At 46.7% G+C, this 26652-nt stretch overlaps 1 protein-coding gene across 2 annotated transcripts in view; it reads right to left on the bottom strand.

The window, feature by feature from the left end:
- TRAFD1 (TRAF-type zinc finger domain containing 1) overlaps positions 1–26652 on the bottom strand; it is a 100263-nt gene that overhangs the window by 10996 nt on the left and 62615 nt on the right. For both annotated transcript variants that reach the window (XM_075323891.1, XM_075323900.1), the window contains 3 exons: positions 9909–10088; positions 8950–9055; positions 5874–6072 (listed from right to left, as the gene is read on the bottom strand). In XM_075323891.1, the coding sequence (XP_075180006.1) occupies positions 5874–6072; positions 8950–9055; positions 9909–10088 (485 nt within the window). The remainder of the gene's footprint in view (positions 1–5873; positions 6073–8949; positions 9056–9908; positions 10089–26652) is intronic.

Here is a 26652-nt window from a genome sequence, read left to right as displayed (position 1 = left end):
GCACACCGGCCTTGCTGACAGGCACTACCGACCCTGGAGGGCTGCAACACTACTTATAACACCCGGGGAAGCGAGCACAGCCAGGATATGCCGACCCGCAGCAGCAATAAAAGGGACAGACGCGCAGGAGCGTGCCTCTGAAGAATCCAATATGGCGCCGCCGGCATCCACACCATCCCGAGCTGGAGCAGTGGGAGTAGCAAGCAGGTTGGAGCGGTTTGCCAGAGTGGCCCCTGGCACAGAGCCTACCTGCAACGAGGCACCCGATGGCAGCGCTGAACGGGCCCTGGAGCAGGGAGAAAACATACCCGATGGTGAGACTGAGTACCCTGGGCCTTGCATGTTCAGCAGCACAAGGTATGCAGACACACAGGCCTGTGCTGGCAGAGGGAGGAGGGTGAGATGTGGAGCAAACAACACCTGTTTTCACTGAGGCCATACTGAGAGACATTCTGGCAGCAATTAACTCTTGCAATAACACATTGGCCACTCTAAGCAGCCAGATGGGAACTGTCACCTCAGATATGGCCTGTATTAAACGTGAGCTGCAAGGGGTGACTGTCAGAATGGGGGAGCTGGAGGAAAGAGTGAGTACAACAGAGGATAAATTACCACCAATGTCACGAGAGCTGGGAAAGGCCACGCAAAATATCTCCACACTGCTAAACAAGGTGGATGATTTGGAAAATCGCTCCCGCAGAAGTAATTTGCGACTGGTGGGGGTCCCAGAGAGGATGGAGGGCAATGACCCACTGAATTTCTTTGAAAAATGGCTTAAAGACACCATGGGAAAAGACATACTATCCTCTTTCTTCACCATTGAAAGGGCGCACAGGGTCCCTGCGCGTGCCCCACAGCCGGGAGCACCCCCACGTCCTATTCTGATTAAACTATTGCACTATAAAGATAGGGACACTATCCTGCGCAGAGCCAGAGATATCAAAGAACTTGCAATTGATGGGAGGAAGATATCAATATTTCCTGATTTCTCCATGGAAGTGCAACGTAAAAGAGCGCAATTTGAGATCAAAAAACGACTGCGCAACCTACAAGTGGCATACTCCATGATGTACCCTGCTAAGCTGCGGATTGCTGCGAACGGAGAGACTCATTTTTTTGATACGGCTGGGGCGGCATTGTCTTGGCTGGATATCAATGAGAGATCCCTGAGGAGGAAGAATACCTGAGATTTCCCTTTCTGCCGCCAGGCGTTGTTTTTGTTTGGGACGCTATGCTGGTGAGCTCATTACAGTTAAATTCATCTAGGATCCAGGTTGGGAGACGGCCGGTTCATTGTGGACACACGCTGCACTAGCGAGTTGTGGACCCCCCTCCCTGCATGGACTTGGGGCGTGTTTTTAGCCCTGATTCTCTCTATTTGGGAGAAATGTGTAAGATACACTTGAGTTTGAGGGCAGGGGCACTGCGCACTGGTGTGCGGAGCCCTATCTCTCTCCATGTTTTTCTTGTTTATTGTTGTATGATGCAATCTGTTTGGGAAGTGTGGTGTGCCTAATTCGTGTCGCTCAACCTAATGTTTTTGAGAATCGGTGGAGAACGCCTCTCTCCTCCAGGTATGAAGTATCCGTCCGGATCATATCTTAGTCTACGCTTATGGCGACATCTTTAAATATTGTAGCGTGGAATGTTAGAGGGCTCGGAGATGCGAACAAAAGATGTGCTATATTTACTCACCTACAGAAACTTTTATTTTATGTCTCTCCGAGACCCACATGGTCAGGGATAATGTTCATTGGCTGAGGAAGGGATGGATCGCGCATGAATATCATTCCACATACTCGACCCATGCACGGGGTGTGTGTTGGTGCACAAATCCATCCCGTTCTCATGTACCAAATCAGTGATTGACCCGGGGGGCAGATTTGTCTGTTTGCTTTGCATGCTGTATGGTATACAATTTATTCTGGTTGCGATATATATCCCTCCACCATATTCAGTCGAACCGGTAAAAAGGATATTGTCTATTTTAGATTCCCTTCCAATCTGTGCCAACGCTTTTGATAGGGATGTAAGTAATTATTAAAATCCCCTATCTAGATAAGTTACACTCGGGAAACTTATCGGAGAACGCCGCCCCGACTTCATTTGCTAGAATGCTAACGGAGCTGGGTTTTGTAGATCTTTGGCGTGCCCAACACCCCACAACCAAACAATTCTCCTGTTACTCTAGCTCCCACCACACCATGTCACGGATAGACCTGGCTATTGGAAACGCACTTATGGCCTCATATACACAAAAGGTGGCCTACCTACCTAGAAGTGTATCTGATCACTCACCATTACATGTTACGCTTGCATGGGGAAACCCCCTCGCTCTGCCCAGGCCTATCTGGAAACTTAATCCCTTCTGGATCCAGCTTATTGGGGGATCTTTATATGATAACATTCTGGAATACTTTCATCTTAATGAGTGCTCTGCACCACCACACATAGTTTGGGACTCTATGAAAGCTGTGGTAAGGGGCATATATATTAGAGAAATATGCATACGCAAAAATCAAACCAAATGTTACACCCAGAGTCTGATTCAGGAGGTATCTGATGCGGAGGCTGCGGTGGTGCTCAACCCGACAGTAGAAACTAAACACACTCTAGAGAAGGCACAGATGTCACTCAAAGAAAATCTCATGTAGGTGGCAGAAAATAAACGTTATTTCCTTAAACAAAATTATTTTATGGCGGGGGAGGGCGTGGGGCACCTACTGGCCACAGTCATTAGAGCACAGGAAGGATCTTCTTATATAAATAGGTTAAAGACGGAATCAGGTGACTTTGTAACAGCAAGCGAGGATATAATAAGAGAAATAAAGAGGTATTATATGCGGCTATACACATCAGACTGTGACCTCACGGAGACAGAGATTGAGCAGTATTTGGATGCTCTCTCTCTTCCTACACTGAGTGATGTAAACAGGGAATTGCTGGACCGGGACATCTCATTGGAAGAACTGGAGGAAGCGCTTGGCCAGACACAAAATGAAAAAGCTCCGGGAACGGATGGCCTGCCTGGAGAGTTTTATAAAACGTATGCACCCTTACTGCTACCCAAACTACTTAAGGTATTTGAAGAGGCTGAAAGGCAGAGGGTCCTCCAGCCGTCTATGAGGGAAGCCTTAATAGTCTTAATATTAAAACCCGGAAAAGATCCAGAGATCCCGGATTCGTATCGCCCAATCTCTCTCCTACAAACAGACATTAAATTGCTGGCCAAGGTGCTCGCCAATAGGATGTCCCGAGTCATCTCATCTATAGTGCAGAGTGATCAGACAGGATTCATTCCATGCAGAGCCACATCTATGAATCTCAGGAAATTATATTTGGGAATTCAACATAGTTCTGAGGTACCGGGGGAAAGGGCAATTTTGTCATTAGACGCCGCTAAGGCGTTCGATAGCCTTGAATGGGAATATATGTGGGCTGTACTTCGGAAAATGGGCTTTGGACATAGATTCATAAATTGGGTAAAACTGCTATATGACTCACCGGTGGCGAAGGTTAGGGTTAATGGCAGGGTCTCCGAGTCTTTTCCTCTTGGAAGAGTTACTAGACAGGGGTGCCCGCTTTCACCCTTGCTATTCGCGACTGCAGTGGAGCCGTTGGCAGTGGCAATACGGAAATCCAGGGAGGTAGAGGGATTTCGGTGTGGAGCCGTGGAACAAAAGATATCATTATACGCAGACGATCTACTCTTATATTTAGACAGGGTACGTTCCTCGATTTTGCCGGCAATGAATATCATTCGGGAATTTGGACAGAGGTCTGGTCTACGAATCAACTGGTCCAAGTCGGCTTTAATGCCGTTGGACCCCCTTCCGGGGGACTTTTCGGACTTACAGATTCCAGTTCCTGTAGTCCGGGAGTTTAAATATCTGGGAGTAATTGTCAGCCCAATCCCGAAGGATTTCCAGGCCCTAAATCTGGAACCCCTGTTACAGCGATTCAGAGCAAAAGTGCATACCTGGTGCCGTTTGCCGCTATCAAATATCGGCAGATCCAATTTAATTAAAATGGTAATCATGCCACAATTACTATACCTTATACATAATTCTCCAGTGTGGATATGTAGGGAATTTTTTGTAAAAATTAATACAATATTCCGGGAACTTATTTGGAAGAAAAAGCAAGCTAGGATTCGACTGGAAGTGCTACAGCGGGGAAAGGAGGAGGGAGGACTGGCGGTACCAAACCCATATATATACTATATAGCCTCCCAGATGCAACATCTGAGGGGTTGGGGCAAAGAAGGAGGGTATGATACCAGTGGTGATATAGTGAGAGAGGGATCAGTATGGAAGTACCCAGGTTGCCGGTTGGATGTGGGACAAAGACAGATAAATGGGGCACGATATCCCACACTGGCTATGATATTCCGGGTGTGGGACAGGGGTAAGTCTCTTTTGGGGATAAGCGGACCTACAGAGCTCTGGCCACTGTGGCAGAACCCCGACTTGCCAGAAATTGAAAAATTAGTAGGGTTCAGAGGATGGGAGGATGAAGGGATCCATTTAGTGTCACAAGTACTACAAAATAATACTCTTAAAAGCTTTGAACAACTGAGAACGGAGTTTCACCTTCCGCATGTCTTCTTTTATCAGTATTTGCAGCTGAGACACGCACTGGAAAGACAGGGGAGGACAAACCCGGTCACAGTGACACATAATCAAACATTACATAGGCTGCTTACATCTGAGACCTCTAAGGGTCTTATTTCGGAACTATATAAAAAATTACTACCTGCCCATCTGGAAACACATCCATTGCTTGTTAAAAGCAAATGGGAACGAGACGTCGGTCCCCTGACGGAAGGCCAGTGGTCTGATATATTGGAACAAGTTCCTAAACTGGCGGTATCGGAGTGCCAAAAGCTGTCTCAAATATATCTCATCCACAGGGTATATAAAACTCCCAGTCTACTATTTAAGATGGGACTCAGACCAAACACACAGTGTGTTAGGTGTGGACAGGATGATGCCCATTTGATGCATGTTATGTGGGAGTGTGGACACATTGGTGATTTCTGGAACCAAACCCTGGGACTTATAGATCAAATATATCATATCACAATACCACCGTCGCCCCGCCTGTGCCTGTTGAGTCTATGGGAAGGAGAAGTGGATCCGGATTCTCCAACAGCTCTGGGAATAGCCCGTATCTTGTACCAAGCAAGAAAGCTACTTGCATATCACTGGTTAGACCCTCTACCACCAACATTACCAGAGCTCAAAAACAAATTAAATAACGTCATAAGATTGGAAAGGGGAGTTTATTTAAAAAGAAAAACATTGAAAAAGTTTTACAACATTTGGCGGCCATGGATGGAGTTGCCGGGCCTACCCTCTAGTGCACTGGTTCGGGATGCAATGCTGGACCGGTTACTGTTGTGCCTGCAGTGATGGCATGTGTGAGGAAGGGAATTAAAACTAGTTTTTTCTGTGGCGAAATGGACTTTGAATGAAGAGGTGAGAGAGGACTGGAACGGTTTCATGGATGACTGCACGGAGAGGGAGGGGCGGGAGAGTATAGCAATATGATGTGGAGCGACACGGCTGATGGAGGAGGTGTTCCTGTTAGTCTGAGGCATTATTGCATAATTTAAGTTTTGTTTATTTGTAGAGCCACGAGGTTTGTAGGCTCAAGCTATATAATATAACTATGATTTGAGAACTCTATTATTATATTTACATACATGCAGAGAAAGAACCTGATTTATAAATCACATGTGTTTATCTGTTTATTGTTATCAGTTATATGAAAAGTGAAATACTCTCTGTATTGATCCCTAATAATTTAATAAAAAAAGATCTGATTTAAAAAAAAAAAAAACTTGGGCATACATAAAGTAATGACAATACCTGTTTGATGCTCCCCATGTACCTAATGAACCATCGTCTTGGATCATTCTGGCATTCTCTTCCATATTGCTTTTTCTCATTTCATCATGATGAGAGCGTCGGGTGTTATTCGGACGATACAGACCGTCAATTCTGGATGTGGCACCTGTGTTCACCCTGGTCTGGGTCCTAGAGAACCCTGTACCTTCACGCCTCGGTGCTGAGACAAAAGGAGCACAAAGTTAGTTATGTCAGAAATGTACTAAAAACAGATAAACACAAACACTATGAACAGAGGCAAATCAATGTGCACTAAGTAACGACTGAGAAGGGGTCACGCTGTCCTCCACAGCAGAAATATATAAACTCTTCACTGCAAAGTTGCATGTTAGGCATCAGCGTTTTATAAAATGTGGCAGGAATGGGATTTTTGTTGCAAAAACGGATCCATTTTTCATCCAATGCATTTTCAATGGACTTGCGGTAACATGCGTTCATATGCTTTACCATCTGGATCCGGTGACTAACAGTTTGACAGTTTAACTTTTTTGAAAAACGCAACATGTTGCGTTTTTTCACCTGCGTCCAAATACTGCAGGTCAACGGATCCTGTACACTGCGGCCATTAGTTCAATGTAGTTCAATGGGCGCGGGGGGATCTTGCTTGTTCACTTATATCCTTTCTGAAGGATCCTGTTTGGTGTACTGAGCATGCTCTAAATCGATCTCTCTATCATGCGTTTGTCAATTTCACAGGATCCAGTCATTTGCTGATGTGAAACCAGCCTTAAATTTTCAGACCATAAAAAAACATTAACTGGACTCAAATGACCCCCACAGTCTCCCAAACCGCAATGAAAGTTTAAAGGAAATAATTTCCTTTTTCTTCTTAGATACATAGAGACGGGACATAGAGGGCCAGACAGGCAGATATTACAGCTTTTAATTTCTGATGTATGTGCCCCCCCCCCCCCCCCCTCACCCCCAACAGTATTTCTCATACAGCAGTGACCCTGCGGGACCTTAGGTCTGAGTTCTCGCAGGGTCACTACCGGTCGGTGACCTCACTCTATTACCGCTTGTGAGGCCCTGAAGTTCTCGCAAGCAGTAATGTGTTAACATCACCGACCGTGAGAAATGACCTGGAGATACCCCTGCAGCTTCACTCACGGAATGAGGCTGCATTGAGCCTCAGACGCCGCTGGATCAGTATGCATGTGTCGTGGGACCTCGTGTGGATTACATCGGACCTGGGTGTTTGGGGAGGGTAATAAAGTGGTGAAAGAGGGGGCTTTTTGTGTTTTATTTCAAATAAAGGATTTTTCAGTGTATGTGTTTATTTACTGTTACTTACAGATTAGTCATGGCGTGTCAGACTCTGCCATTACTAATCTTAGACTTAGTGGCAGCTATCGGCTGCCATTAACTCCTTATTACCCCCGATTGCCACTGCATCATGGTAATTTGGATAAGTCGGGTAGAGTCCCGGAACTGTCGCATCTAATGGCTGCGACAATTCCGGGTGGCTGCTGCTGGCTGATATTTTTAGACTGGGGGGCTCCCCATAATGTAGGGCTCCCCATCCTGAGAATACCAGCCTTCAGCCGTGAGGCTTCATCTTGGCTGGTATCAAAATTGGGAGGGACCGAACGCCATTTTATTTTAAATTATTTTATTGTACTGTACGATATAGACCCGTCCACCAGAGGCTGTGATTGGTTGCAGTGAGACAGCTGTCACTCAGCGTGAGTGCTTGTCTGAATGCAACCAATCACAGCCACCGGTGAGCAGGGAAGGCGTGAATATGTTATGAGCCCAATGAGAAGCGACTCTGGAAGATGAAAGAGCTGCCGGGCAGCAGTGTGACAACCGCCCGGTGATCGGTGAGTATGTAGCTCTTGCTCCTACCCCTTTGCGCCCGATTCTGGTCCCCATAGACTTTATAGGGGGAGCAGTATCTGGCCAAATACCTGCCCCGAACGTACGTTGCTGTTTTCTGTGTGTCTGTGCATTATATATGTATGCGTCTGTGTGTGAGTGTGATGTGTTTACTCTCTGCTTAATTTCCTCTTCCTCTCCTAGTGACATCACTTTCTTGCAAAACGCAGGGTAGTAATGAACACTATGTCCCGAGAAAAACGCAAAATACTGCAGGAATAACGCAGGAAAATGCAATGAAACGCACATATTCGCTACCGGCGTTATTCCCTGCGGTATTTTAGGATTACATTACAGTCAATGGGGTAAAATATCACCGATACCTGCGGAAAAGTAGTGACATGCACATTAATGCCCTGTGCGCACGCTGAGGTTTTTACTGCGGTTTTGCTGCAGAAAATGTTCATAACCTTGCTGCAGTCCTTTTTCAGCAAAACCTATGGTAAAAAAAAAAAAAAAAAAATGCTGTGCGCACACTTTTTCACCAACAGGTTTTGCTGTGGAATTTCCGCTGTGGAATTAATGTGCATGTCAATTCTTTTCCACAGGTACCTGCGGTATTCTATCCCATTGACTGTAATGTAATCATGAAATACCGCAGGTAGCAAATTACGTGCGTTTCACTGTGTTTTCCTTAGGTATTCCTGAGGTTTCCAATCATTTACCTTCCCCCAGAACTACACTGATCAGTGCTGCTGCATAATGTCCTCTAGTGAAAATCCAGCAAACAAGTTATATAACGGCCAGCAAAAGAACAGCTTATTCTAAAAAGTTATTGAAAGTACAGGGTTTGTTTTTATTCAGCCAATGATACTGCCAGCACTTATGATCAGCAAAAAAATAAATACAACAGGCCCATCAATTTTTGTTGAATGGTAACAAAAATTCAATGTTCGGTAATCAGTTGAAGAACAATTGTTCGCTTAGCTGATCCAGCTAACCACCATTCGTTATGGTTGAAACGGTCACTTCTGAGGACTTATCTGGTGTGAATGGTGGTCTTCAGTTATTTTCTATCAAAGTGAGATAGAAGTGCAGGTGCTGGTCTGCAGAGTGTAATGTATAACAAACACAAAAATAATAAAGCAGCACCCTGCAAGCAATTCTAGGTGGATTTTCACATTCATTATCTTCTTCTCAAAAACATGGAAGAACAAACCTTGTAAGGCTACGGGGGCTCTGTAACTTCTGTGCCCATCTTCAGCAGAGACATGATCAGCAAGTGAAGGGGTCTTCTCAGAGGTTGGACCCATGTCACACTGAACCTAGGACAGAACATAGCAATTAGAAGAGTTATTAATACAATTGTATTAAAGGTAAATCTGTCAGCAGTTTTTTTTTTTAATCTCTAGAGTTTAAAATCACAGATTTCAGCGATTCCTCTTTGATAGAGGTCTATGCTATGGTTTACCCCTGTAATGTTTGTTTTAGCTTCAAAAGGTTATCATTGCTGTTTTTAACCGCTTTAAACTTAAATCTGTCCTCTGGTTTTTGCCACCTCATTTGAGAACAGCATGATGTAGGCAAAGAGATCCTGAATCCAACAATGTATTACTTAGATTACTGGGTGCAGCCGTTCTGACAATCAAAGTTTCTAGATTTAGCAGTGTGCAGATCTGAGAAAGTTGCCCCCAACCACACCAGGCTCTCTATGTACAATGTCTATAAACTGTGAACTGTTTGATCACAGAAGGGAAAGAAGTCTGACAAGTTTAAAACAAACATTGCGGGTAAACAACAACACAGAGTGCAATAAGAGAGGCATGGCTGAAATCTGTGTCAACTGTTAAAGCATGCCTTCAGATTACATTGCAAAAACCTGCTGACAGATTACCCTTTAAATTATGACATATTCCAGCCTTCAGCTCTTAGTTAAGATCCCTCACTTTACTACATTTCTTGACCACGACAAGATCCCTCTTACCTCATTTCAGTGGGATACAGGCACACAATATTTTATAGTTTTCCACGGCATTTACTTTTGCTATTGTGTCCGTATACACTTACAAATACAGAAGTCAAACAGCATATTCACGAATATAATTCACACTACCCATGCTGAATTATTAGGTTGTAATCAAGAAATCTGTAGTGAAATGACTTTACAACAAAAGGTACCTGATGATGAAACAGAACTTCCCCTTCAATCAGCACACCGCAGAATTCACATGGAATCATGACCGGACTCTGAGGATCGTGAGCAGAATTGGAGGATGCCCTGAGGTTTTCAGTGAAGTGTGGCAGTGGACTAGTGGGACGTCTTCTATTTGGGAAAAAAAGATCAGGCCTGCAAACAGACTAAAAAAAAAAACAAAAAAAAAAACCAAAGAAAAAACAACACGTTTAGATTCTTTGATACACACTTTCTTCTGCATCAGTTGTTTTTACCATTCACAAATCTAGACCGTAAAAGAGTTGTACAGGGAAATGGCAAGCTCTTTATACACAGCCCAAAATCACATTTATGCAAATAAATGCCAACGCGTATATTTTAAATTACATTAACCCCTTTCGGTCATAGCCATTTTGTACATTACTGACCAAGCCTCATTTTCAAAATCTCAGTGTTATGAGGTGGTAAAACTGGAACGCTTCTTCACGATCCTGAGATTGTACTTCATGTTATGGCAAATTTAGGTTGATATCATTTGTGTTTATTCTATTTATAAACAGAAAATTTGAACCCCCCAAAAAAAAAAAAAAAAAAAAAAGTGTAATTGGAAAATTTAGCAGTTGTCAAACTTAATTTTCATGCCCTTAACGACCGAGGGCAGTAATATTACGTCCTAGCAGTCATAGTGTTACTGCCAGCAGCTTGCCGCAATCAGCGCACATCTCAGCTGATTTTCACAGCTGAGATGTGTGCCTGCCAGGCACTTGCAGAATTATTATCTGCCCGTGCCGTTTAACCCCTTAAAATAGCGCTCTCAATATGTTAGCGCCATTATAACGGCATTGGTGGTAAACATTTACTCACTGCCCGATACCGGAAGTCACGTGACGTGATCACGTGACTTCCGGTGGTTGTCATGGTAGCACAGGGTCATGTGATGACTCCTGTAGTTCACGTGACTTACTTTCGGTTTCACCCTGCCCGGAGCTGGGTGAGGCAGCAAATGAGCATATCTGCTGTTTACAGCTGTGTAGCTGTGATCAGCTGATATGGCAGAGCGATCAGATTGCTGATCCATATAGTTAACTAAAAGGGACTAGTAAAATAATAATAAAAAAAAATGTTTTAAAAAAAAACCCTAAAAAGTTCAAAACACACCCCCCTTTCGCCACACTGAAAATTAAAGGGTTAAAAAAACCCCACACATTTATCAAAATATAAAATCAATTAATTTGATCAGTAAACGGCGTAACGGCAAAAAAAAAATTCCAAATGCCAAAATTACGTTTTTTGGTCACTACAAATTTTGCGCAAAATGCAATAACAGGCGATCAAAACGTAGCATCTGCACAAAAATGGTACAGCTAAAAACGGCAGCCTGAGACGCAAAAAATAAGCCGTCACTGAGCCATAGATCCCAAAAAATGAGAACGCTACAGGTCACGGAATATGGCATAACTTTTACGCCACTTTTTTCGGACAAGCTTCTGATTTTTTTTTAACCCCTTATATAAAAGTAAACCTATACATGTTTGGTGTCTACGAACTCGCACTGACCTGAAACATCACATTGACACATCAGTTTTACCATATAGTGAACACAGTGAATAAAATCTCAAAAACAATAGTGCAATTTTTCCGCATTTGGCATTCTTTTGCCGTTTTCCAGTACACTATATGGTAAAACATATGGTTTTTGTTTTTTTTAAAAAGTACAGCTCGTTCCGCAAAAAATAAGCCCACACAGGACCAAATTGACTGAAAAATAATAAAGTTACGTCTCGGAAAAAAAAGTGGAAAAAAAAAACGGAAAGCGAAAAATCAGCCATTTGTGAAGGGGTTAAACTAGATAGTTATGTCACACAAACTCATAAATTACAATTCCATTATGTCAACTTTACATGAATCATTTCTCAAACGTCATTTTGTTAGAAGGGTTCAAAGTTTAGCAGCGATTTCTAATTTTTTCAACAACTTTAGAAAACCTGTTTCTTAAGGGAGCTATTCAGATTTAAAGATGTGGTTCATCCATTTTCATTACTGGCCACATTAATATGTTGAGAAACAAAGTTACTCTCTCAAATACCTTGTGTTTCCAACAGTGCCTGTGAGCGGCGCTATTGCGGTCACCCCTGGGCTCCATGACCTCTGATGTCCGGTGATGTCACGTCAACTGAGGCAGGGCACAGTCTCCCTGAATGACTGGGCTGTGGGCGGCGTTTCACCACTTATCACAGCCCAGCGTCGCTCCGACTTGCAGCGCTCTGCAGCGGAGGGAGCGCGTGAAATACTGGGTCATGTTTAGAGAAATGCCCGGGCTTGGAAGGGAAGAAGCAATATTTGAATTTTGGAACACAAACTTGGCCGAAATACCTTGTGGGCACCATGTCGCATTTGAAAGGCCTTTAAAAGTACCTAAACAGCAGAAACCCCTCACAATTGACCCCATTTTGGAGACTACACCCTTAAAAGATTTTATCCAGAAGTATAGTGAGGATTTTGATCATACAGGTATTACACAGAATTTGATAACATTAGGCTGTCATAAAAATATGTAAACTTTTTCAAAAGGTAACAAAAAAAATGGACTACTCAGATTGGAAGGAGCAATATTTGAATTTTAGAACCCAAATTCGGGTTCTAAAGGAGTGCAACAATGTTGTGGAGCAGGTTCACAGGATAAAAGAAACAGGGACTACTTGTATAATGTCTGTATAGCCCAATCAATCCCTATATTAGGGATGGATGTGCCATGTGATGCTGGCATGCTATAACACGTTCCTGTCTGGGAAGGTAGGAACCGAAATATGTGCAGAACATTCCATCCTTTTACAGAATATATAAAGAGGCAGTATGCCACATGTGGACACTTATAAGTGTAAACGTGTATTAGAAATCCCAAGTAAAAGAATAAGAAAGCCCATTTTTTATAGACAGACCAGAAACAGCTCGTGTCCTAGGTATCATTTAATATAAGAAAAAAAAAAAAAAAAAAAAAGTAGGGCAGCACTCCAGATTTTCATATAAAAATATAGGACTTTATTGCGCCATTATTGCAACATTTCAAGCCTTGAAAAATGTTCTGCTGAACTGAAACGTTGCCACCCGGTGCATTAAAGTCCTATCTTTTTATATGAAAATCTGGAGTGCTGCCCTACATTTTTCTTTTTTTATTAAATGATACTTAGGACACGAGCTGGATCCATAGACAGACAGACAGACAGACAGACAGACAGACAGACAGACAGACAGACAGACAGACAGACAGACAGACAGACAGACAGACAGACCTTAAGAAGGTTGTGGTGAGGCCTGGCATCCAGTATATATGGAAGTGGTGCTGGGGTTTTGTTTTGTGTTTGTTTAATCTATACATTATTTATTATTATTTTTTTTATAAAAACACAAAGTCACTAAAAACCTGTACCCTAATATGCTAGCCCCAGCTGCCCGTCTAACTAATTCCCAACACCTAACTACAGCTCTCTATAGTTGCATAGCGAGAGCATCAAAATTACATCGGGAAAAAAAAAAAAATAAGATATCAAAAAACATACAAAAAAAAAAATGACACTGGGAGAAATGGGCGATTTAGTTTGTAGTACATTACTTTTCTGAGCAGTACAGCTCTGATCTCCAACACAGTCACAGAGAAGAAAATCGGTGCGGCGTTGCAGTTTCCCATTCATTATCCAATCACAGTGATCTAAGAGCGGATATGCCGTCATTGGTCCCTGCATCTCTTCACAATCTTCCAACCTTCGACTGCAGCTGAGCTGAGCTCAGGCTGTGATTGTGCAGGAAAGTCCTCTCAGGTCAGCACCTCACGCACGATCATGCTGTGGTCAGTCATTTTGACAGGTTAGGCCGAGTTCACATGTCCAATAATCATCCGTTAGAATGGCTTCTGCAGAGATTGGGAAAAAAGTTCTGCAAACACAACTTTTTTTGTCCGGTGTTAAAAAGAACCTGTCAGGTGCAATACGCTCCCAGAACCATAAGCAGTTGTGGGTGCATATTGCTGATCTCTAGTAGCATATATAAGGAGATCTTTAGAAAAAGTATTTTTAAAGATCTTTTATCATATGCTAATGAGGCCAGCTACTTCCAGCATTGCGGCCCTTGGCTAGTCGGCCCCCTTAGCATGTAAGCTCGCCCGTGTGTGTGCAGCATCAGAGGCACGCTCTCTGCTGCCACCGCTTGATTGCGGCTCAGTGCGCATGATCAGGAGTCCCGGACTTCCAGTCATGCGTACTATGAAGCCAGGTATACACGTCCCTTCTTCAAACTGGTGTAGTGCGCATGACCGGAAGTCTAGGGACGTTCTGATCATGCGCACTGAGCCGAAAACCAGTGGTGGCAGCCAGGGCCGGCCTTAGGCTAAATGGCGCCCTGTGCCAAATTACCCTTTGGTGCCCCCAAACCATGTCACAGGCAACCTGCAGCCAATCAGCAGCTGGTTTACTCGCTCATCCTTTAGATAAAACGGATATCCAGAGGAAGTCATAAAACAGCAGCAGCTGGATTACAGTTTTGAAAGAGGGATAGTGAAGCAGCCGCTGATTGGCTGCAGAACACAAGACCCCGGTGCCCGGCTGTATTGCTTTTCTGCTGCGTTTGGTTTTTTCATGTACTGTAAAATGACAAAAAAGCCTCACCCTAAGCATACTGCAATTTAGTTATTTTAAAAAAAAAAAAAAAAATCATTTGCAAAAAAACATCCTGAAAGTCTATATGTATGAGCCGTTGATACTGGCTTTATTTCTGGTGTCTAGTCAATGACTGTATTCTGTGTCCTTTAAGTATATAGAGCGAGGGGCTTCTTTCAATTTTAGCCGCCCCACGAATGAGAAGGTTACTTCTTTTAGCAGTTTCATGGCTTTTGAAGCCTACAGCAGCTAAAATAATTAACCAAAGACGGAACATGTGCACAGCAAAATCATTTTGAAATTGCTGTGCATCATGTCCCTTTGCTATGGTGTATTTGCAGCGCTTTTTTAGGCAGGTACTCCCTGTTGCTCACACGCTTTATCTGTTGTGCGCAGAAACATGTCCGCTTTTTTCCGGCATCACTGATGTCCCACAGACCACACTATGGTGTGATCCGTGAAACATGTACCAGAAAAACACGGACATTGAAAATAAAGTGATTTTTACATTCAACTTCTCCGGCCTCTGCTGGCTGCTGGTTCCTGCCCGGCTAATTACTGTCATGCATATTCATTTATGCACAGCACAGCTGACCCGGAAGCACTTGCAGAGGGGAGAGACAGCGGCGGCCGGATGCAGCAGAGCCGGAGAGTTCAGCACCACGGACAGCAGGAGCGGGGGCAGGTGAGTTTATCTCCATGTGCTATCATGTATCACAGATCACGGATTGCACATTGACAACCCACGTGTGCCGTGAATCACGGCACACAGAGGGACACATGCGCTTTTAACACGTCAGTGGAAAAAAAAGTCTGTTTTTCACTGACATGCAAAACAGGCCTAAAATCTTAAATCTTAGCATATGTCAGAACGGATGCAGTCAGTAATCTCTGGTGAGGTAGCAGAAGCCTGCTGACAGATTCTCTTTGTTGGTGCTGTTACATTGATACTAGATTTATATTGTTCAGCTTCTATCACACAGTGAAAATGCTTTTTTTTTTTTATAATAAAAAAAAAGTTTTTTGTCGCCATATTGTGAGAACTGTAACTTTTTTCTTTTTGGAGCGAACAGGGCAGTGTGGAAGCTTATTTTTTGCGCAATAAGCTGAAGGATTTTTGGTACTATTATGGGGTACATACCAGTTCTTGATTGCTATTTATTCAGATTTTTGAGGGAAAACCAGCGATTCGCTTATTCTTTTAAATTTTTTGCTCAGTTCACCATGCGATAAAAGTGATGACTGATTTATTCTTCGGGTCAGAACGATTACACTATACCAGATTTATACAATTTTTTATACTTTGCGACGTTTGAACTCTAAAAGCAATATTTTACAAAAATTAATTTCTTTTTGCATCGCCATATTCTGAGAGCTGTAACTTTAATTTTTTTGTTCAAAAAAGAGCTTTTAGGGCTTATTCCTTCACATATGACTTTTGTTGGCTTTTTATTTAATTTGTGTGTTTTCAGTAAGACTAAAGAAGGGAATTTTGTTTACTTACCGTAAATTCCTTTTCTTCTAGCTCTAATTGGGAGACCCAGACAATTGGGTGTATAGCTACTGCCTCCGGAGGCCACACAAAGTATTACACTTAAAAGTGTAAGGCCCCTCCCCTTCTGCCTATACACCCCCCGTGGGATCACGGGCTCCTCAGTTTTAGTGCAAAAGCAAGAAGGAGGGAAGCCAATAAACTGGTTTAAGCAAATTCAATCCGAAGGAATATCGGAGAACTGAAACCATTCAACATGAACAACATGTGTATACAAAAAAACAGGGGCGGGTGCTGGGTCTCCCAATTAGAGCTAGAAGAAAAGGAATTTACGGTAAGTAAACAAAATTCCCTTCTTCTTTGTCGCTCTATTGGGAGACCCAGACAATTGGGATGTCCAAAAGCAATCCCTGGGTGGGTAAAATAATACCTCGTGATAGGGCCATAAAAACGGCCCTTTTCTACAGGTGGGCAATCGCCGCCTGAAGGACTTGTCTACCTAGGCTGGCGTCCGCCGAAGCAAAGGTATGCACCTGATAATGCTTGGTAAAAGTGTGCAGACTCGACCAGGTAGCCGCCTGGCACACCTGCTGAGCCGTAGCCTGGTGCCGTAATGCCCAGGACGCACCCACGGCTCTGGTAGAATGGGCCTTCAGCCCTGAGGGAACCGGAAGCCCCGCAGAACGGTAGGCTTCAAGAATTGGTTCCTTGATCCACCGAGCCAGGGTGGATTTGGAAGCTTGCGACCCTTTACGCTGGCCGGCGACAAGGACAAAGAGTGCATCCGAGCGGCGCAGAGGTGCCGTGTGGGAAATGTAGATTCTGAGTGCTCTCACCAGATCCAACAAATGCAAATCCTTTTCACATTGATGAACTGGACGAGGACACAAAGAAGGTAAGGAGATATCCTGATTGAGATGAAAGGGGGATACCACCTTAGGGAGAAACTCCGGAATCGGGCGCAGAACCACCTTGTCCTGGTGAAACACCAGGAAGGGAGATTTGCATGACAGCGCTGCTAGCTCGGACACTCTCCGAAGAGACGTGACCGCTACTAGAAAGGCCACTTTCTGTGAAAGGCGAGACAGGGAAACATCCCTCAAAGGCTCGAAAGGCGGCTTCTGGAGAGCAATTAGAACCCTGTTCAGATCCCAGGGCTCTAACGGCCGCTTGTAAGGAGGGACGATATGACAAACCCCTTGCAGGAACGTGCGTACCTGAGGAAGTCGTGCTAGGCGCTTCTGAAAAAATACAGATAGCGCAGAGACTTGTCCCTTAAAGGGAACCTGTCATCAGAAATTTCGCCCAAAAGCTAAAAGATTCCCCCTCTGCAGCTCCTGGGCTGCATTCTAGGAAGGTCCCTGTTATTATTGTGCCCCATGTGAGACCAAAATAAAGACTTTATAAAGTTCTACCTTTTTGTATGCAGCTTCTGTAAATCTGACACGGGGGCGGGCTCTCTGCCGTCCGTTATTCTGCCTCCTGGTCCTGTATGCCGCCCCCATCGCTCCTTTCCATATCTGATGCACCGCCCACTGCTCCAGCCATCCCCGCGCATGCCCAGTGCCAGTCTCACAGGACTGAGCAGTGTGACCGCTGGTGACGTGTGCGCAGGCAAGTGATTATGGACGGGACTGTGACTGTTATCAGCAAGTACCCGGCCATAATCTCGTGAGCGCGCAAACCTCTCCAGCATTCACACTGAGCTCAGTGTAGATGCTAGACTGTATGGGCTGCTTCCAGGGATGACGTCCCTTTGTCATGTGATAGGGGCGTGTTCGAAATACTATCACATGACAAAGGGACGTCATCCCTGGAAGCAGCCCATACAGTCTAGCATCTACACTGAGCTCAGTGTGAATGCTGGAGAGGTTTGCGCGCTCACGAGATTATGGCCGGGTACTTGCTGATAACAGTCACAGTCCCGTCCATAATCACTTGCCTGCGCACACGTCACCAGCGGTCACACTGCTCAGTCCTGTGAGACTGGCACTGGGCATGCGCGGGGATGGCTGGAGCAGTGGGCGGTGCATCAGATATGGAAAGGAGCGATGGGGGCGGCATACAGGACCAGGGGGCAAAATAACGGACGGCAGAGAGCCCGCCCCCGTGACAGATTTACAGAAGCTGCATACAAAAAGGTAGAACTTTATAAAGTCTTTATTTTGGTCTCACATGGGGCACAATAATAACAGGGACCTTCCTAGAATGCAGCCCAGGAGCTGCAGAGGGGGAATCTTTTAGCTTTTGGGCGAAATTTCTGATGACAGGTTCCCTTTAAGGGAGCCGAGCGACAGACCTTTTTCCAACCCGGATTGCAGGAAGGAAAGAAAGGTAGGCAAAGCAAATGGCCAGGGAGAAACTTCCTGAGCAGAGCACCAAGCTAAGAATATCTTCCACGTCCTGTGGTAGATCTTGGCAGAGGTTAGTTTCCTAGCCTGTCTCATGGTGGCAATGACCTCTTGAGATAATCCTGAAGACGCTAGGATCCAGGACTCAATGGCCACACAGTCAGGCTCAGGGCCGCAGAATTCTGATGGAAAAACGGCCCTTGAGACAGCAAGTCTGGCCGGTCTGGTAGTGCCCACGGTTGTCCTACCGTGAGATGCCACAGATCCGGGTACCACGACCTCCTTGGCCAGTCTGGAGCGACTAGGATGGCGCGGCGGCAGTCGGACCTGATCTTGCGTAGCACTCTGGGCAACAGCGCCAGAGGTGGGAACACATAAGGCAGCCGGAACTGCGACCAATCTTGAACTAAGGCGTCCGCCGCCAGAGCTCTGAGATCGTGAGACCGTGCCATGAAGGCCGGGACCTTGTTGTTGTGCCGGGACGCCATTAGGTCGACGTCCGGCCTCCCCCAGCGGCGACAAATTTCCTGAAACACGTCCGGGTGAAGAGACCATTCCCCTGCGTCCATACCCTGGCGACTGAGGAAGTCTGCTTCCCAGTTTTCTACGCCCGGGATGTGAACTGCGGATATGGTGGATGCCGTGTCTTCCACCCAAGTCAGAATCCGCCGGACTTCCTGGAAGGCTTGCCGACTGCGTGTCCCTCCTTGGTGGTTGATGTATGCCACCGCTGTGGAGTTGTCCGACTGAATTCGGATCTGCTTGCCTTCCAGCCACTGCTGGAAGGCTTGTAGGGCAAGATACACTGCTCTGATTTCCAGAACATTGATCTGAAGGGTGGACTCTTGGTGAGTCCACGTACCTTGAGCCCTGTGGTGGAGAAAAACTGCTCCCCACCCTGATAGACTCGCGTCCGTTGTGACCACCGCCCAGGATGGGGGTAGGAAAGACTTTCCTATTGACAATGAGGTGGGAAGAAGCCACCACTGAAGAGAATCCTTGGCCGCCTGAGAAAGGGAGACATTCCTGTCTAGGGACGTCGACTTCCCGTCCCATTGGCGGAGAATGTCCCATTGTAGTGGACGCAGATGAAACTGCGCGAAAGAGACTGCCTCCATTGCTGCTACCATCTTCCCCAAGAAGTGCATGAGGCGTCTCAAGGAGTGCGACTGGCCCTGAAGGAGAGATTGCACCCCTGTCTGTAGTGAACGCTGTTTGTCCAGCGGAAGCATCACTATCGCTGAGAGAGTATGAAACTCCATGCCAAGGTATGTTATCGATTGGGTCGGGGTCAGATTTGACTTTGAAAAGTTGATGATCCACCCGAAACTCTGGAGAGTCTCCAGCGCAACGTTCAGGCTGTGTTGGCATGCCTCTTGAGAGGGTGCCTTGACAAGTAGGTCGTCCAAGTAAGGGATCACAGAGTGACCCTGAGAGTGCAGGACTGCTACTACTGCTGCCATGACCTTGGTGAAGACCCTTGGGGCTGTCGCCAGACCGAAAGGCAGGGCTACGAACTGAAGGTGTTCGTCTCCTATAACGAAGCGTAGAAAACGCTGGTGCTCTGGAGCAATCGGCACGTGGAGATAAGCATCTTTGATGTCTATTGATGCTAGGAAATCTCCTTGAGACATTGAGGCGATGACGGAGCGGAGGGATTCCATCCGGAACCGCCTGGTTTTCACATGCTTGTTGAGCAGTTTTAGGTCCAGAACAGGACGGAAAGACCCGTCCTTTTTTGGCACCACAAACAAATTGGAGTAAAAACCGTGACCTTGCTCCTGAAGAGGAACAGGGATCACCACTCCTTCTGCCTTTAAAGAGCACACCGCCTGCAGCAGAGCATCGGCTCGGTCGGGAGGCGGAGAAGTTCTGAAGAATCGAGTTGGAGGACGAGAACTGAACTCTATCCTGTACCCGTGAGACAGAATGTCTCTCACCCAACGGTCTTTGACATGTGGCAGCCAAATGTCGCCAAAGCGGGAGAGCCTGCCACCGACCGAGGATGCGGAGAGAGGAGGCCGAAAGTCATGAGGAAGCCGCCTTGGTAGCGGTTCCTCCGGCTGCTTTCTTTGGGCGTGACTGAGCCCGCCAAGAATCTGAGCTCCTCTGATCCTTTTGAGTCCTTTTGGACGAGGAGAATTGGGACCTGCCCGAGCCTCGAAAGGACCGAAACCTCGACTGTCCCCTCCTCTGTTGGGGTTTATTTGGTCTGGGCTGAGGTAAGGATGAATCCTTACCCTTGGACTGTTTAATGATTTCATCCAATCTCTCACCAAACAGTCTGTCACCAGAAAATGGCAAACTGGTTAAGCACTTCTTGGAAGCAGAATCTGCCTTCCATTCCCTTAACCACAAGGCTCTGCGTAAAACTACGGAGTTGGCGGACGCCACTGCCGTACGGCTCGTAGAGTCCAGGACAGCATTAATAGCGTAAGACGCAAATGCAGACATTTGAGAGGTTAAGGACGCTACTTGCGGAACAGATGTACGTGTGACAGTGTCAATCTGCGCCAGACCAGCTGAAATAGCTTGGAGTGCCCATACAGCTGCGAATGCTGGAGCAAACGACGCGCCGATAGCTTCATAGATGGATTTCAACCAGAGCTCCATCTGTCTGTCAGTGGCATCTTTAAGTGAAGCCCCATCTTCCACTGCAACTATGGATCTGGCCGCAAGCCTGGAGATTGGGGGATCCACCTTTGGACACTGGGTCCAGCTCTTGACCACGTCCGGGGGAAAGGGATAACGTGTATCCTTAAGACGTTTGGAGAAACGCTTATCTGGATAAGCGTGGTGTTTCTGGACTGCCTCTCTAAAGTCAGAGTGGTCCAGAAAAGTACTCAATTTACGCTTGGGATACCTGAAATGGAATTTCTCCTGCTGTGAAGCCGACTCCTCCACTGGAGGAGCTGGGGGAGAAATATCCAACATTTTATTGATGGACGCTATGAGATCATTCACTATTGCGTCCCCATCAGGTGTATCCAGATTAAGAGCGGTCTCAGGATCAGAATCCTGATCAGCTATCTCTGCCTCATCATACAGAGAGTCCTCCTGCTGGGACCCTGACCAGTGTGATGAAGTCGAGGGTCGCTCATAGCGAGCTCGCTTAGGCTGTCTGGGACTGTCGTCCGTGTCAGAGCCATCACCCCGGAATGCCTGGGACCCCCCCGGAGCACGGATTTGTTCCAAATGAGGGGGGCCAGGGAGCATTGAATCAACAGTGCCCATGGTCTGAGTTACCGGTCTGGACTGCAAAGTCTCAAGGATTTTAGTCATAGTCACCGACAATCTATCAGCAAAAACTGCAAACTCCGTCCCTGTCACCTGGACAGTGATCACAGGTGGTTCTCCTTGGGCCACCTCTAGCAGAGACCCCGGCTGAGCAAGTGCTACAGGGGCCGAACATTGCACACAATGGGGGTCAGTGGCACCTGCCGGTAGAACAGCCTCACATGCGGTACAAGTAGCATAGAAAGCCTGTGTCTTGGCCCCCTTGCTTTTTGCGGACGACATGCTGTTGTCTAGCAATCTAGGAGGGTATATAGCCAAGAATAGCGACCGTACAGTGCAATGTATAGCATACAAGCATAAAGTACAAATGAACACTGCGGCACTAGTGGGGTCAGCACCTCAGGTGCTGCTTACCGCCCGCTCAAAAACGGGTGTGTGGTCGCCAGAATCCCGTGTCTGGGTCTCCCAGAGCTTGTCTCCCTTCTCCACTCAGACTGCAAACAGGAATGGCTGCCGGCGTCCTGTGAAGAGGGGCGGGCCGTGGGCGTGCCCCAGACAAAGTGCGGGAGAAACTGGCGTCCCAACTGTGCCCAGTGAGGGGGGTTGGAGTATGCTAAGCAGACCCCAGCCCTCGGCGCTGACGTTCTGAACAGCGTCCCGCCCTTCCCCTGACTGGCAGGCCTGGGGGCGGGAACGAAACGGAACTAGGCCGCAAAAAGCCGGGGACTCGATTTATAAGCGCGGCCGTCGTATAAGCACGGCCAACGGCCAGCGCGGAAGTCCCCGGCGCACCACAAGTCCCAGCCGCGCCGCAGTGTAAAAACCGCCAGCAGCGGCCGGCGCGGCAGTTCCTAATACATAAACTCACTTAGCAAAGCTGCAGTGAGTAATAGCACAAGCGCGCCGCGCTGCTGCCCCCGGCGCACTAACACACCCAGCAATGCTGGTGTGTGTGTGCGCGATCTGTACGGGGACACAGAGTACCTTAATGTAGCAGGGCCATGTCCCTGACAATACTCAGCTCCATGTCCAGCAGATTCCCAGGGGCTGTGGACGGAGCACGGTCTCCTGTGCCTGGAGACCGATAGGATCCCACTTCACCCAGAGCCCTAAGGGGATGGGGAAGGAAAGCAGCATGTGGGCTCCAGCCTCCGTACCCGCAATGGGTACCTCAACCTTAACAAACACCGCCAACAAAAGTGGGTGAGAAGGGAGCATGCTGGGGGCCCTAGTATGGGCCCTCTTTTCTTCCATCCGACAAAGTCAGCAGCTGCTGCTGACTAAACAGTGGAGCTATGCGTGGATGTTAGCCTCCTTCGCACAAAGCATGAAAACTGAGGAGTATTTTAAGTGTAATACTTTGTGTGGCCTCCGGAGGCAGTAGCTATACACCCAATTGTCTGGGTCTCCCAATAGAGCGACAAAGAAAAAACTTTTTGGGAGTGATTTTTCCCAAAGTTTTTTTTGTTTTTTTTTTTAATTTACGGTGTTTGCGTAACAGCATTATAATTTCTTTATAATAACCTACACCTTAGGTTAGACATTTACTAAAAGAACAGCCCCTTTAAAAGGGCTGTCCACTAAATTTGACAACCCCTATTCATTCCATTTGTTGAAGCATAACCACATACACCCTTTGTAATAAAATGATGCCCCACTTCAATCCATAAAAGGGATGTCAACAACCCCTTCTCATTCCCCTTGTTTGCCCCAGAAAAATAAAGCTATACTCCCCTCCGGTATGGCCTCGGTTCCAGCGATGTCTAAGGCTATGTGCGCACTAGAGATGTGAAGTTTCTCAAGAAAATTTCTCGAGAAACTTCTGGGAGTGAAAGATTTCGGACCTCCGGAAAAAATCCGCACCAAATCCGCATGCAGATTTGACGCGGATTTGCCGCGAATAGCCGCGGAATAGCCGCGATTTTCCCGCAGGTGGTTCCCTGCGGATTTTTGCAGGCTGTACTGCAGAAATCCGCAGGGTACCTGCGGAAATAATGGACATGTTCATTTTCTCGAGAAAGTTTCTCGAGAAATTCTTCATGCGGAAATTTCTTGAGAAAAATCCGCACAAGTGCGCACAGCTTTTTTTTTTTTCCATAGAAATTGCTGGGAAATGTCTGCACAAAGATTGCAGACATTTCTCAAGAAATTTCCGCGGCAAATCCGCGGGTAAATCCACGGGTAAAAAGCTCTAGTGCGCACATAGCCTAAAGCTGCGTTCCATGAGGCCCCTTGACCAAACAGCGCCCAGTGTCTCTCTCTCTCTCTGCCTTCACACATTTGAGCAGGATGTGAGCGCTATACTGAATTTCTGCCGAAATGTCCAAAGGTGGGCATAAGAAAGCCGGCGCTGACTGCTTTTGGGGCTCGTATGTCATAACAAATGTCACAGATGTCCCTGGAACGCAGTTTTAGACATCGATGGAACCGAGGCTGCACTGGAGGGGTGTATAGCTTTCTTTATTTTTCTGTAGCAAACAAGGGGAATGAGAAAGGGTTGTCCAAGTAGTGGACTTCCCTTTTATGGACTGGAGTGAGGCAACATTTTATTACAAAGGGTGTATGTGGTTATGCTTCAAGGAGGTGCCATTTTACAGAAATGGTGCATATTAAAGGGGTGGTTCACCCATTTTTTTTTATTTTCTGTATGAGCTCTACTTACCTTTCTAGGCGTCTTCTCCATTGGCTTCTGTTTCCAGTTCTGGCACTGAGCGGCGCTATCCTGCACGCTCAGTGCCGGTCACATGACCCCCTGGAGCTGTGGCCGCCGGCATCCTCTGACGTCCCGGCATTTCCGGGCTCTCAAACAAGACGGGTACGTCACAGGATGCCGGCGCCACTCAGATTGAGTGACAGGGCTGTGGGCGGTGACTACCGCACGTCACAGCTCAGCATCGAGGGGAGGATCCGGAGGACGTCAGTGTGGAGCCGGCGTCCTGCAGATGGTCTTCAGCTGAATCCCCCCCTGCACGTAAGTATGTGATCACACTGTCCACCCGCCCGCTCTGCTGCGATGTCAGGAGAGCGGCCGGTGTCGGGCAGTGTGATCATCTGCTCCTCCCAGCAGCAAGACACTGACAGGCATGTCACCGCTGTGCTCTGCCATCTGTCCTGCTGCATGGGACCAACTGTCTGCACTCTGTCACCTGCACCACAAGTCACAGAGTGGAGACAGTTGGTGACAGAGCACCTCTGCCCCCCCCCCCTGTTCTTTCCCCACTCTCTTCTCTACCCCCACTCTTCTCCCCCTCCCCTCTGCCCCCCTCTTATCCCTCTCTTTTCCCTCGCTCTCTTCTCCTCCCCCCCTCGCTCTCTTCTCCTCCCCCCCTCGCTCTCTTCTCCTCCCCCCCTCGCTCTCTTCTCCTCCCCCCCTCGCTCTCTTCTCCTCCCCCCCTCGCTCTCTTCTCCTCCCCCCCTCGCTCTCTTCTCCTCCCCCCCTCGCTCTCTTCTCCTCCCCCCCTCGCTCTCTTCTCCTCCCCCCCTCGCTCTCTTCTCCTCCCCCCCTCGCTCTCTTCTCCTCCCCCCCCTCGCTCTCTTCTCCTCCCCCCCTCGCTCTCTTTTCCTCCCCCCCCGCTCGCTTTCTTTTCCTCCCCCCCCTCGCTCTCTTTTCCCTCGCTCTCTCCTGGCATGGTCAGTACAGAAATCTCTCCATCGTGGAGGGGTGAGAGGGAGTAATAAACATGGAGTCCCTACTGTGTCTGTGTATTTATTTATAATAAATTATTTTTCTCTGTGTGGTCTTTTTTTTTTTTTAAACCCTTTATTGAAGATTCTTAATGGCCAGGTCAACCTTGGCCTGACATTAAGAATCTCGGGCTTTATACCAGCGGGTAAAACATAGCTGGTATTAACCCCTTATTACCCAGCGTGCCACCTGCCACCAGGGCCACTGGAAGAGTTGGATACAGCGCCAGAAGATGGCGCTTCTAAAAGCGCCATTTTCTGGGGCGGCTGTGGACTGCAATTCGCAGCGGGGGGCCCAGAAAGTTTGGGCACCCTTCACTGCGGATTCCAATCCCCAGCTGCCTAGTTGTACCTGGCTGGACTCAAAAATTCGGCGAAGCCCGTGTCATATTTTTTTTTTTTTTTATTATTTCATTAAATTCATGAAATAAAAAAAAAAAAAAAAAAGGGCTTCTCTATATTTTTGGTTCCCAGCCGGGTACAACTAGGCAGCTGGGGGTTGGGGGCAGCCCGTAGCTGCCTGCTGTACCTGGCTAGCATACAAAAATATGGCGAAGCCCACGTCATTTTCTTAAAAACGTTTTCAGGGAAAAACCTTTATAAAAAAAAATGCTTCCCTGCATTTCTATTGCCAGTGAAAGTAACACCAAGCAGCGGGGGCTAGCAGCCAGTAGCTGCTTTGGTTACCCTTAGCAACAGAAAATGCAGCGGGAGCCCACAAACAATGTGATTTTTTTGTTTTTTTATTTTTAATGAATTTTTTTTAAAAAAAATCGGCATGGGCTTCGCCCATCGAGCACCAGAGCATTTTACTGCTCAATTCATCCCAAGTAATCAGATGACTCCAGTGTCGGCCGATTACTTGTTCTGTGTCCCCCTGCATCCATCGCAGCGTGTACGGGCTGTGAGGTCAGCGGAGTGGAGACAGTGACATGCTCTGCTCTGACACATAGTGTGCTGCATGTCACTATCTTTCTCCACTCTGGCACTTGTTGTGCAGGTGACCGGATGCTACATGTCACTAACTGTCTCCATTATGGGACTTGTTGTGCAGGTGAGAGTGTATACAGTTGGTACTATGCAGCAGAAATCACAGAGTGGGGCAGTTAGTGACATGTATCATCCGGTCACCTGCACAACAAGTCCCAGAGTGGATACAGTGACATGCAGCACACTATGTGTCAGAGCAGAGCATGTCACCAACTTGCTCTGCTCTGTCACCTGCGGTGCTGCATGTCACGTTTTTGCCGCGATTTGGTGCTTTTTTTGCTGCGTTTTTGCTCACTGCGTTTTTAATCAGTGCACAATGCCATTAAAGATTGTTGATGAAAAAAAT

This window comes from Anomaloglossus baeobatrachus, chromosome 1 (genome assembly GCF_048569485.1).
Source record: "Anomaloglossus baeobatrachus isolate aAnoBae1 chromosome 1, aAnoBae1.hap1, whole genome shotgun sequence".
NCBI classification, from domain to species: domain Eukaryota; kingdom Metazoa; phylum Chordata; class Amphibia; order Anura; family Aromobatidae; genus Anomaloglossus; species Anomaloglossus baeobatrachus.
This window is presented reverse-complemented; position numbering and strand designations above follow the sequence as displayed.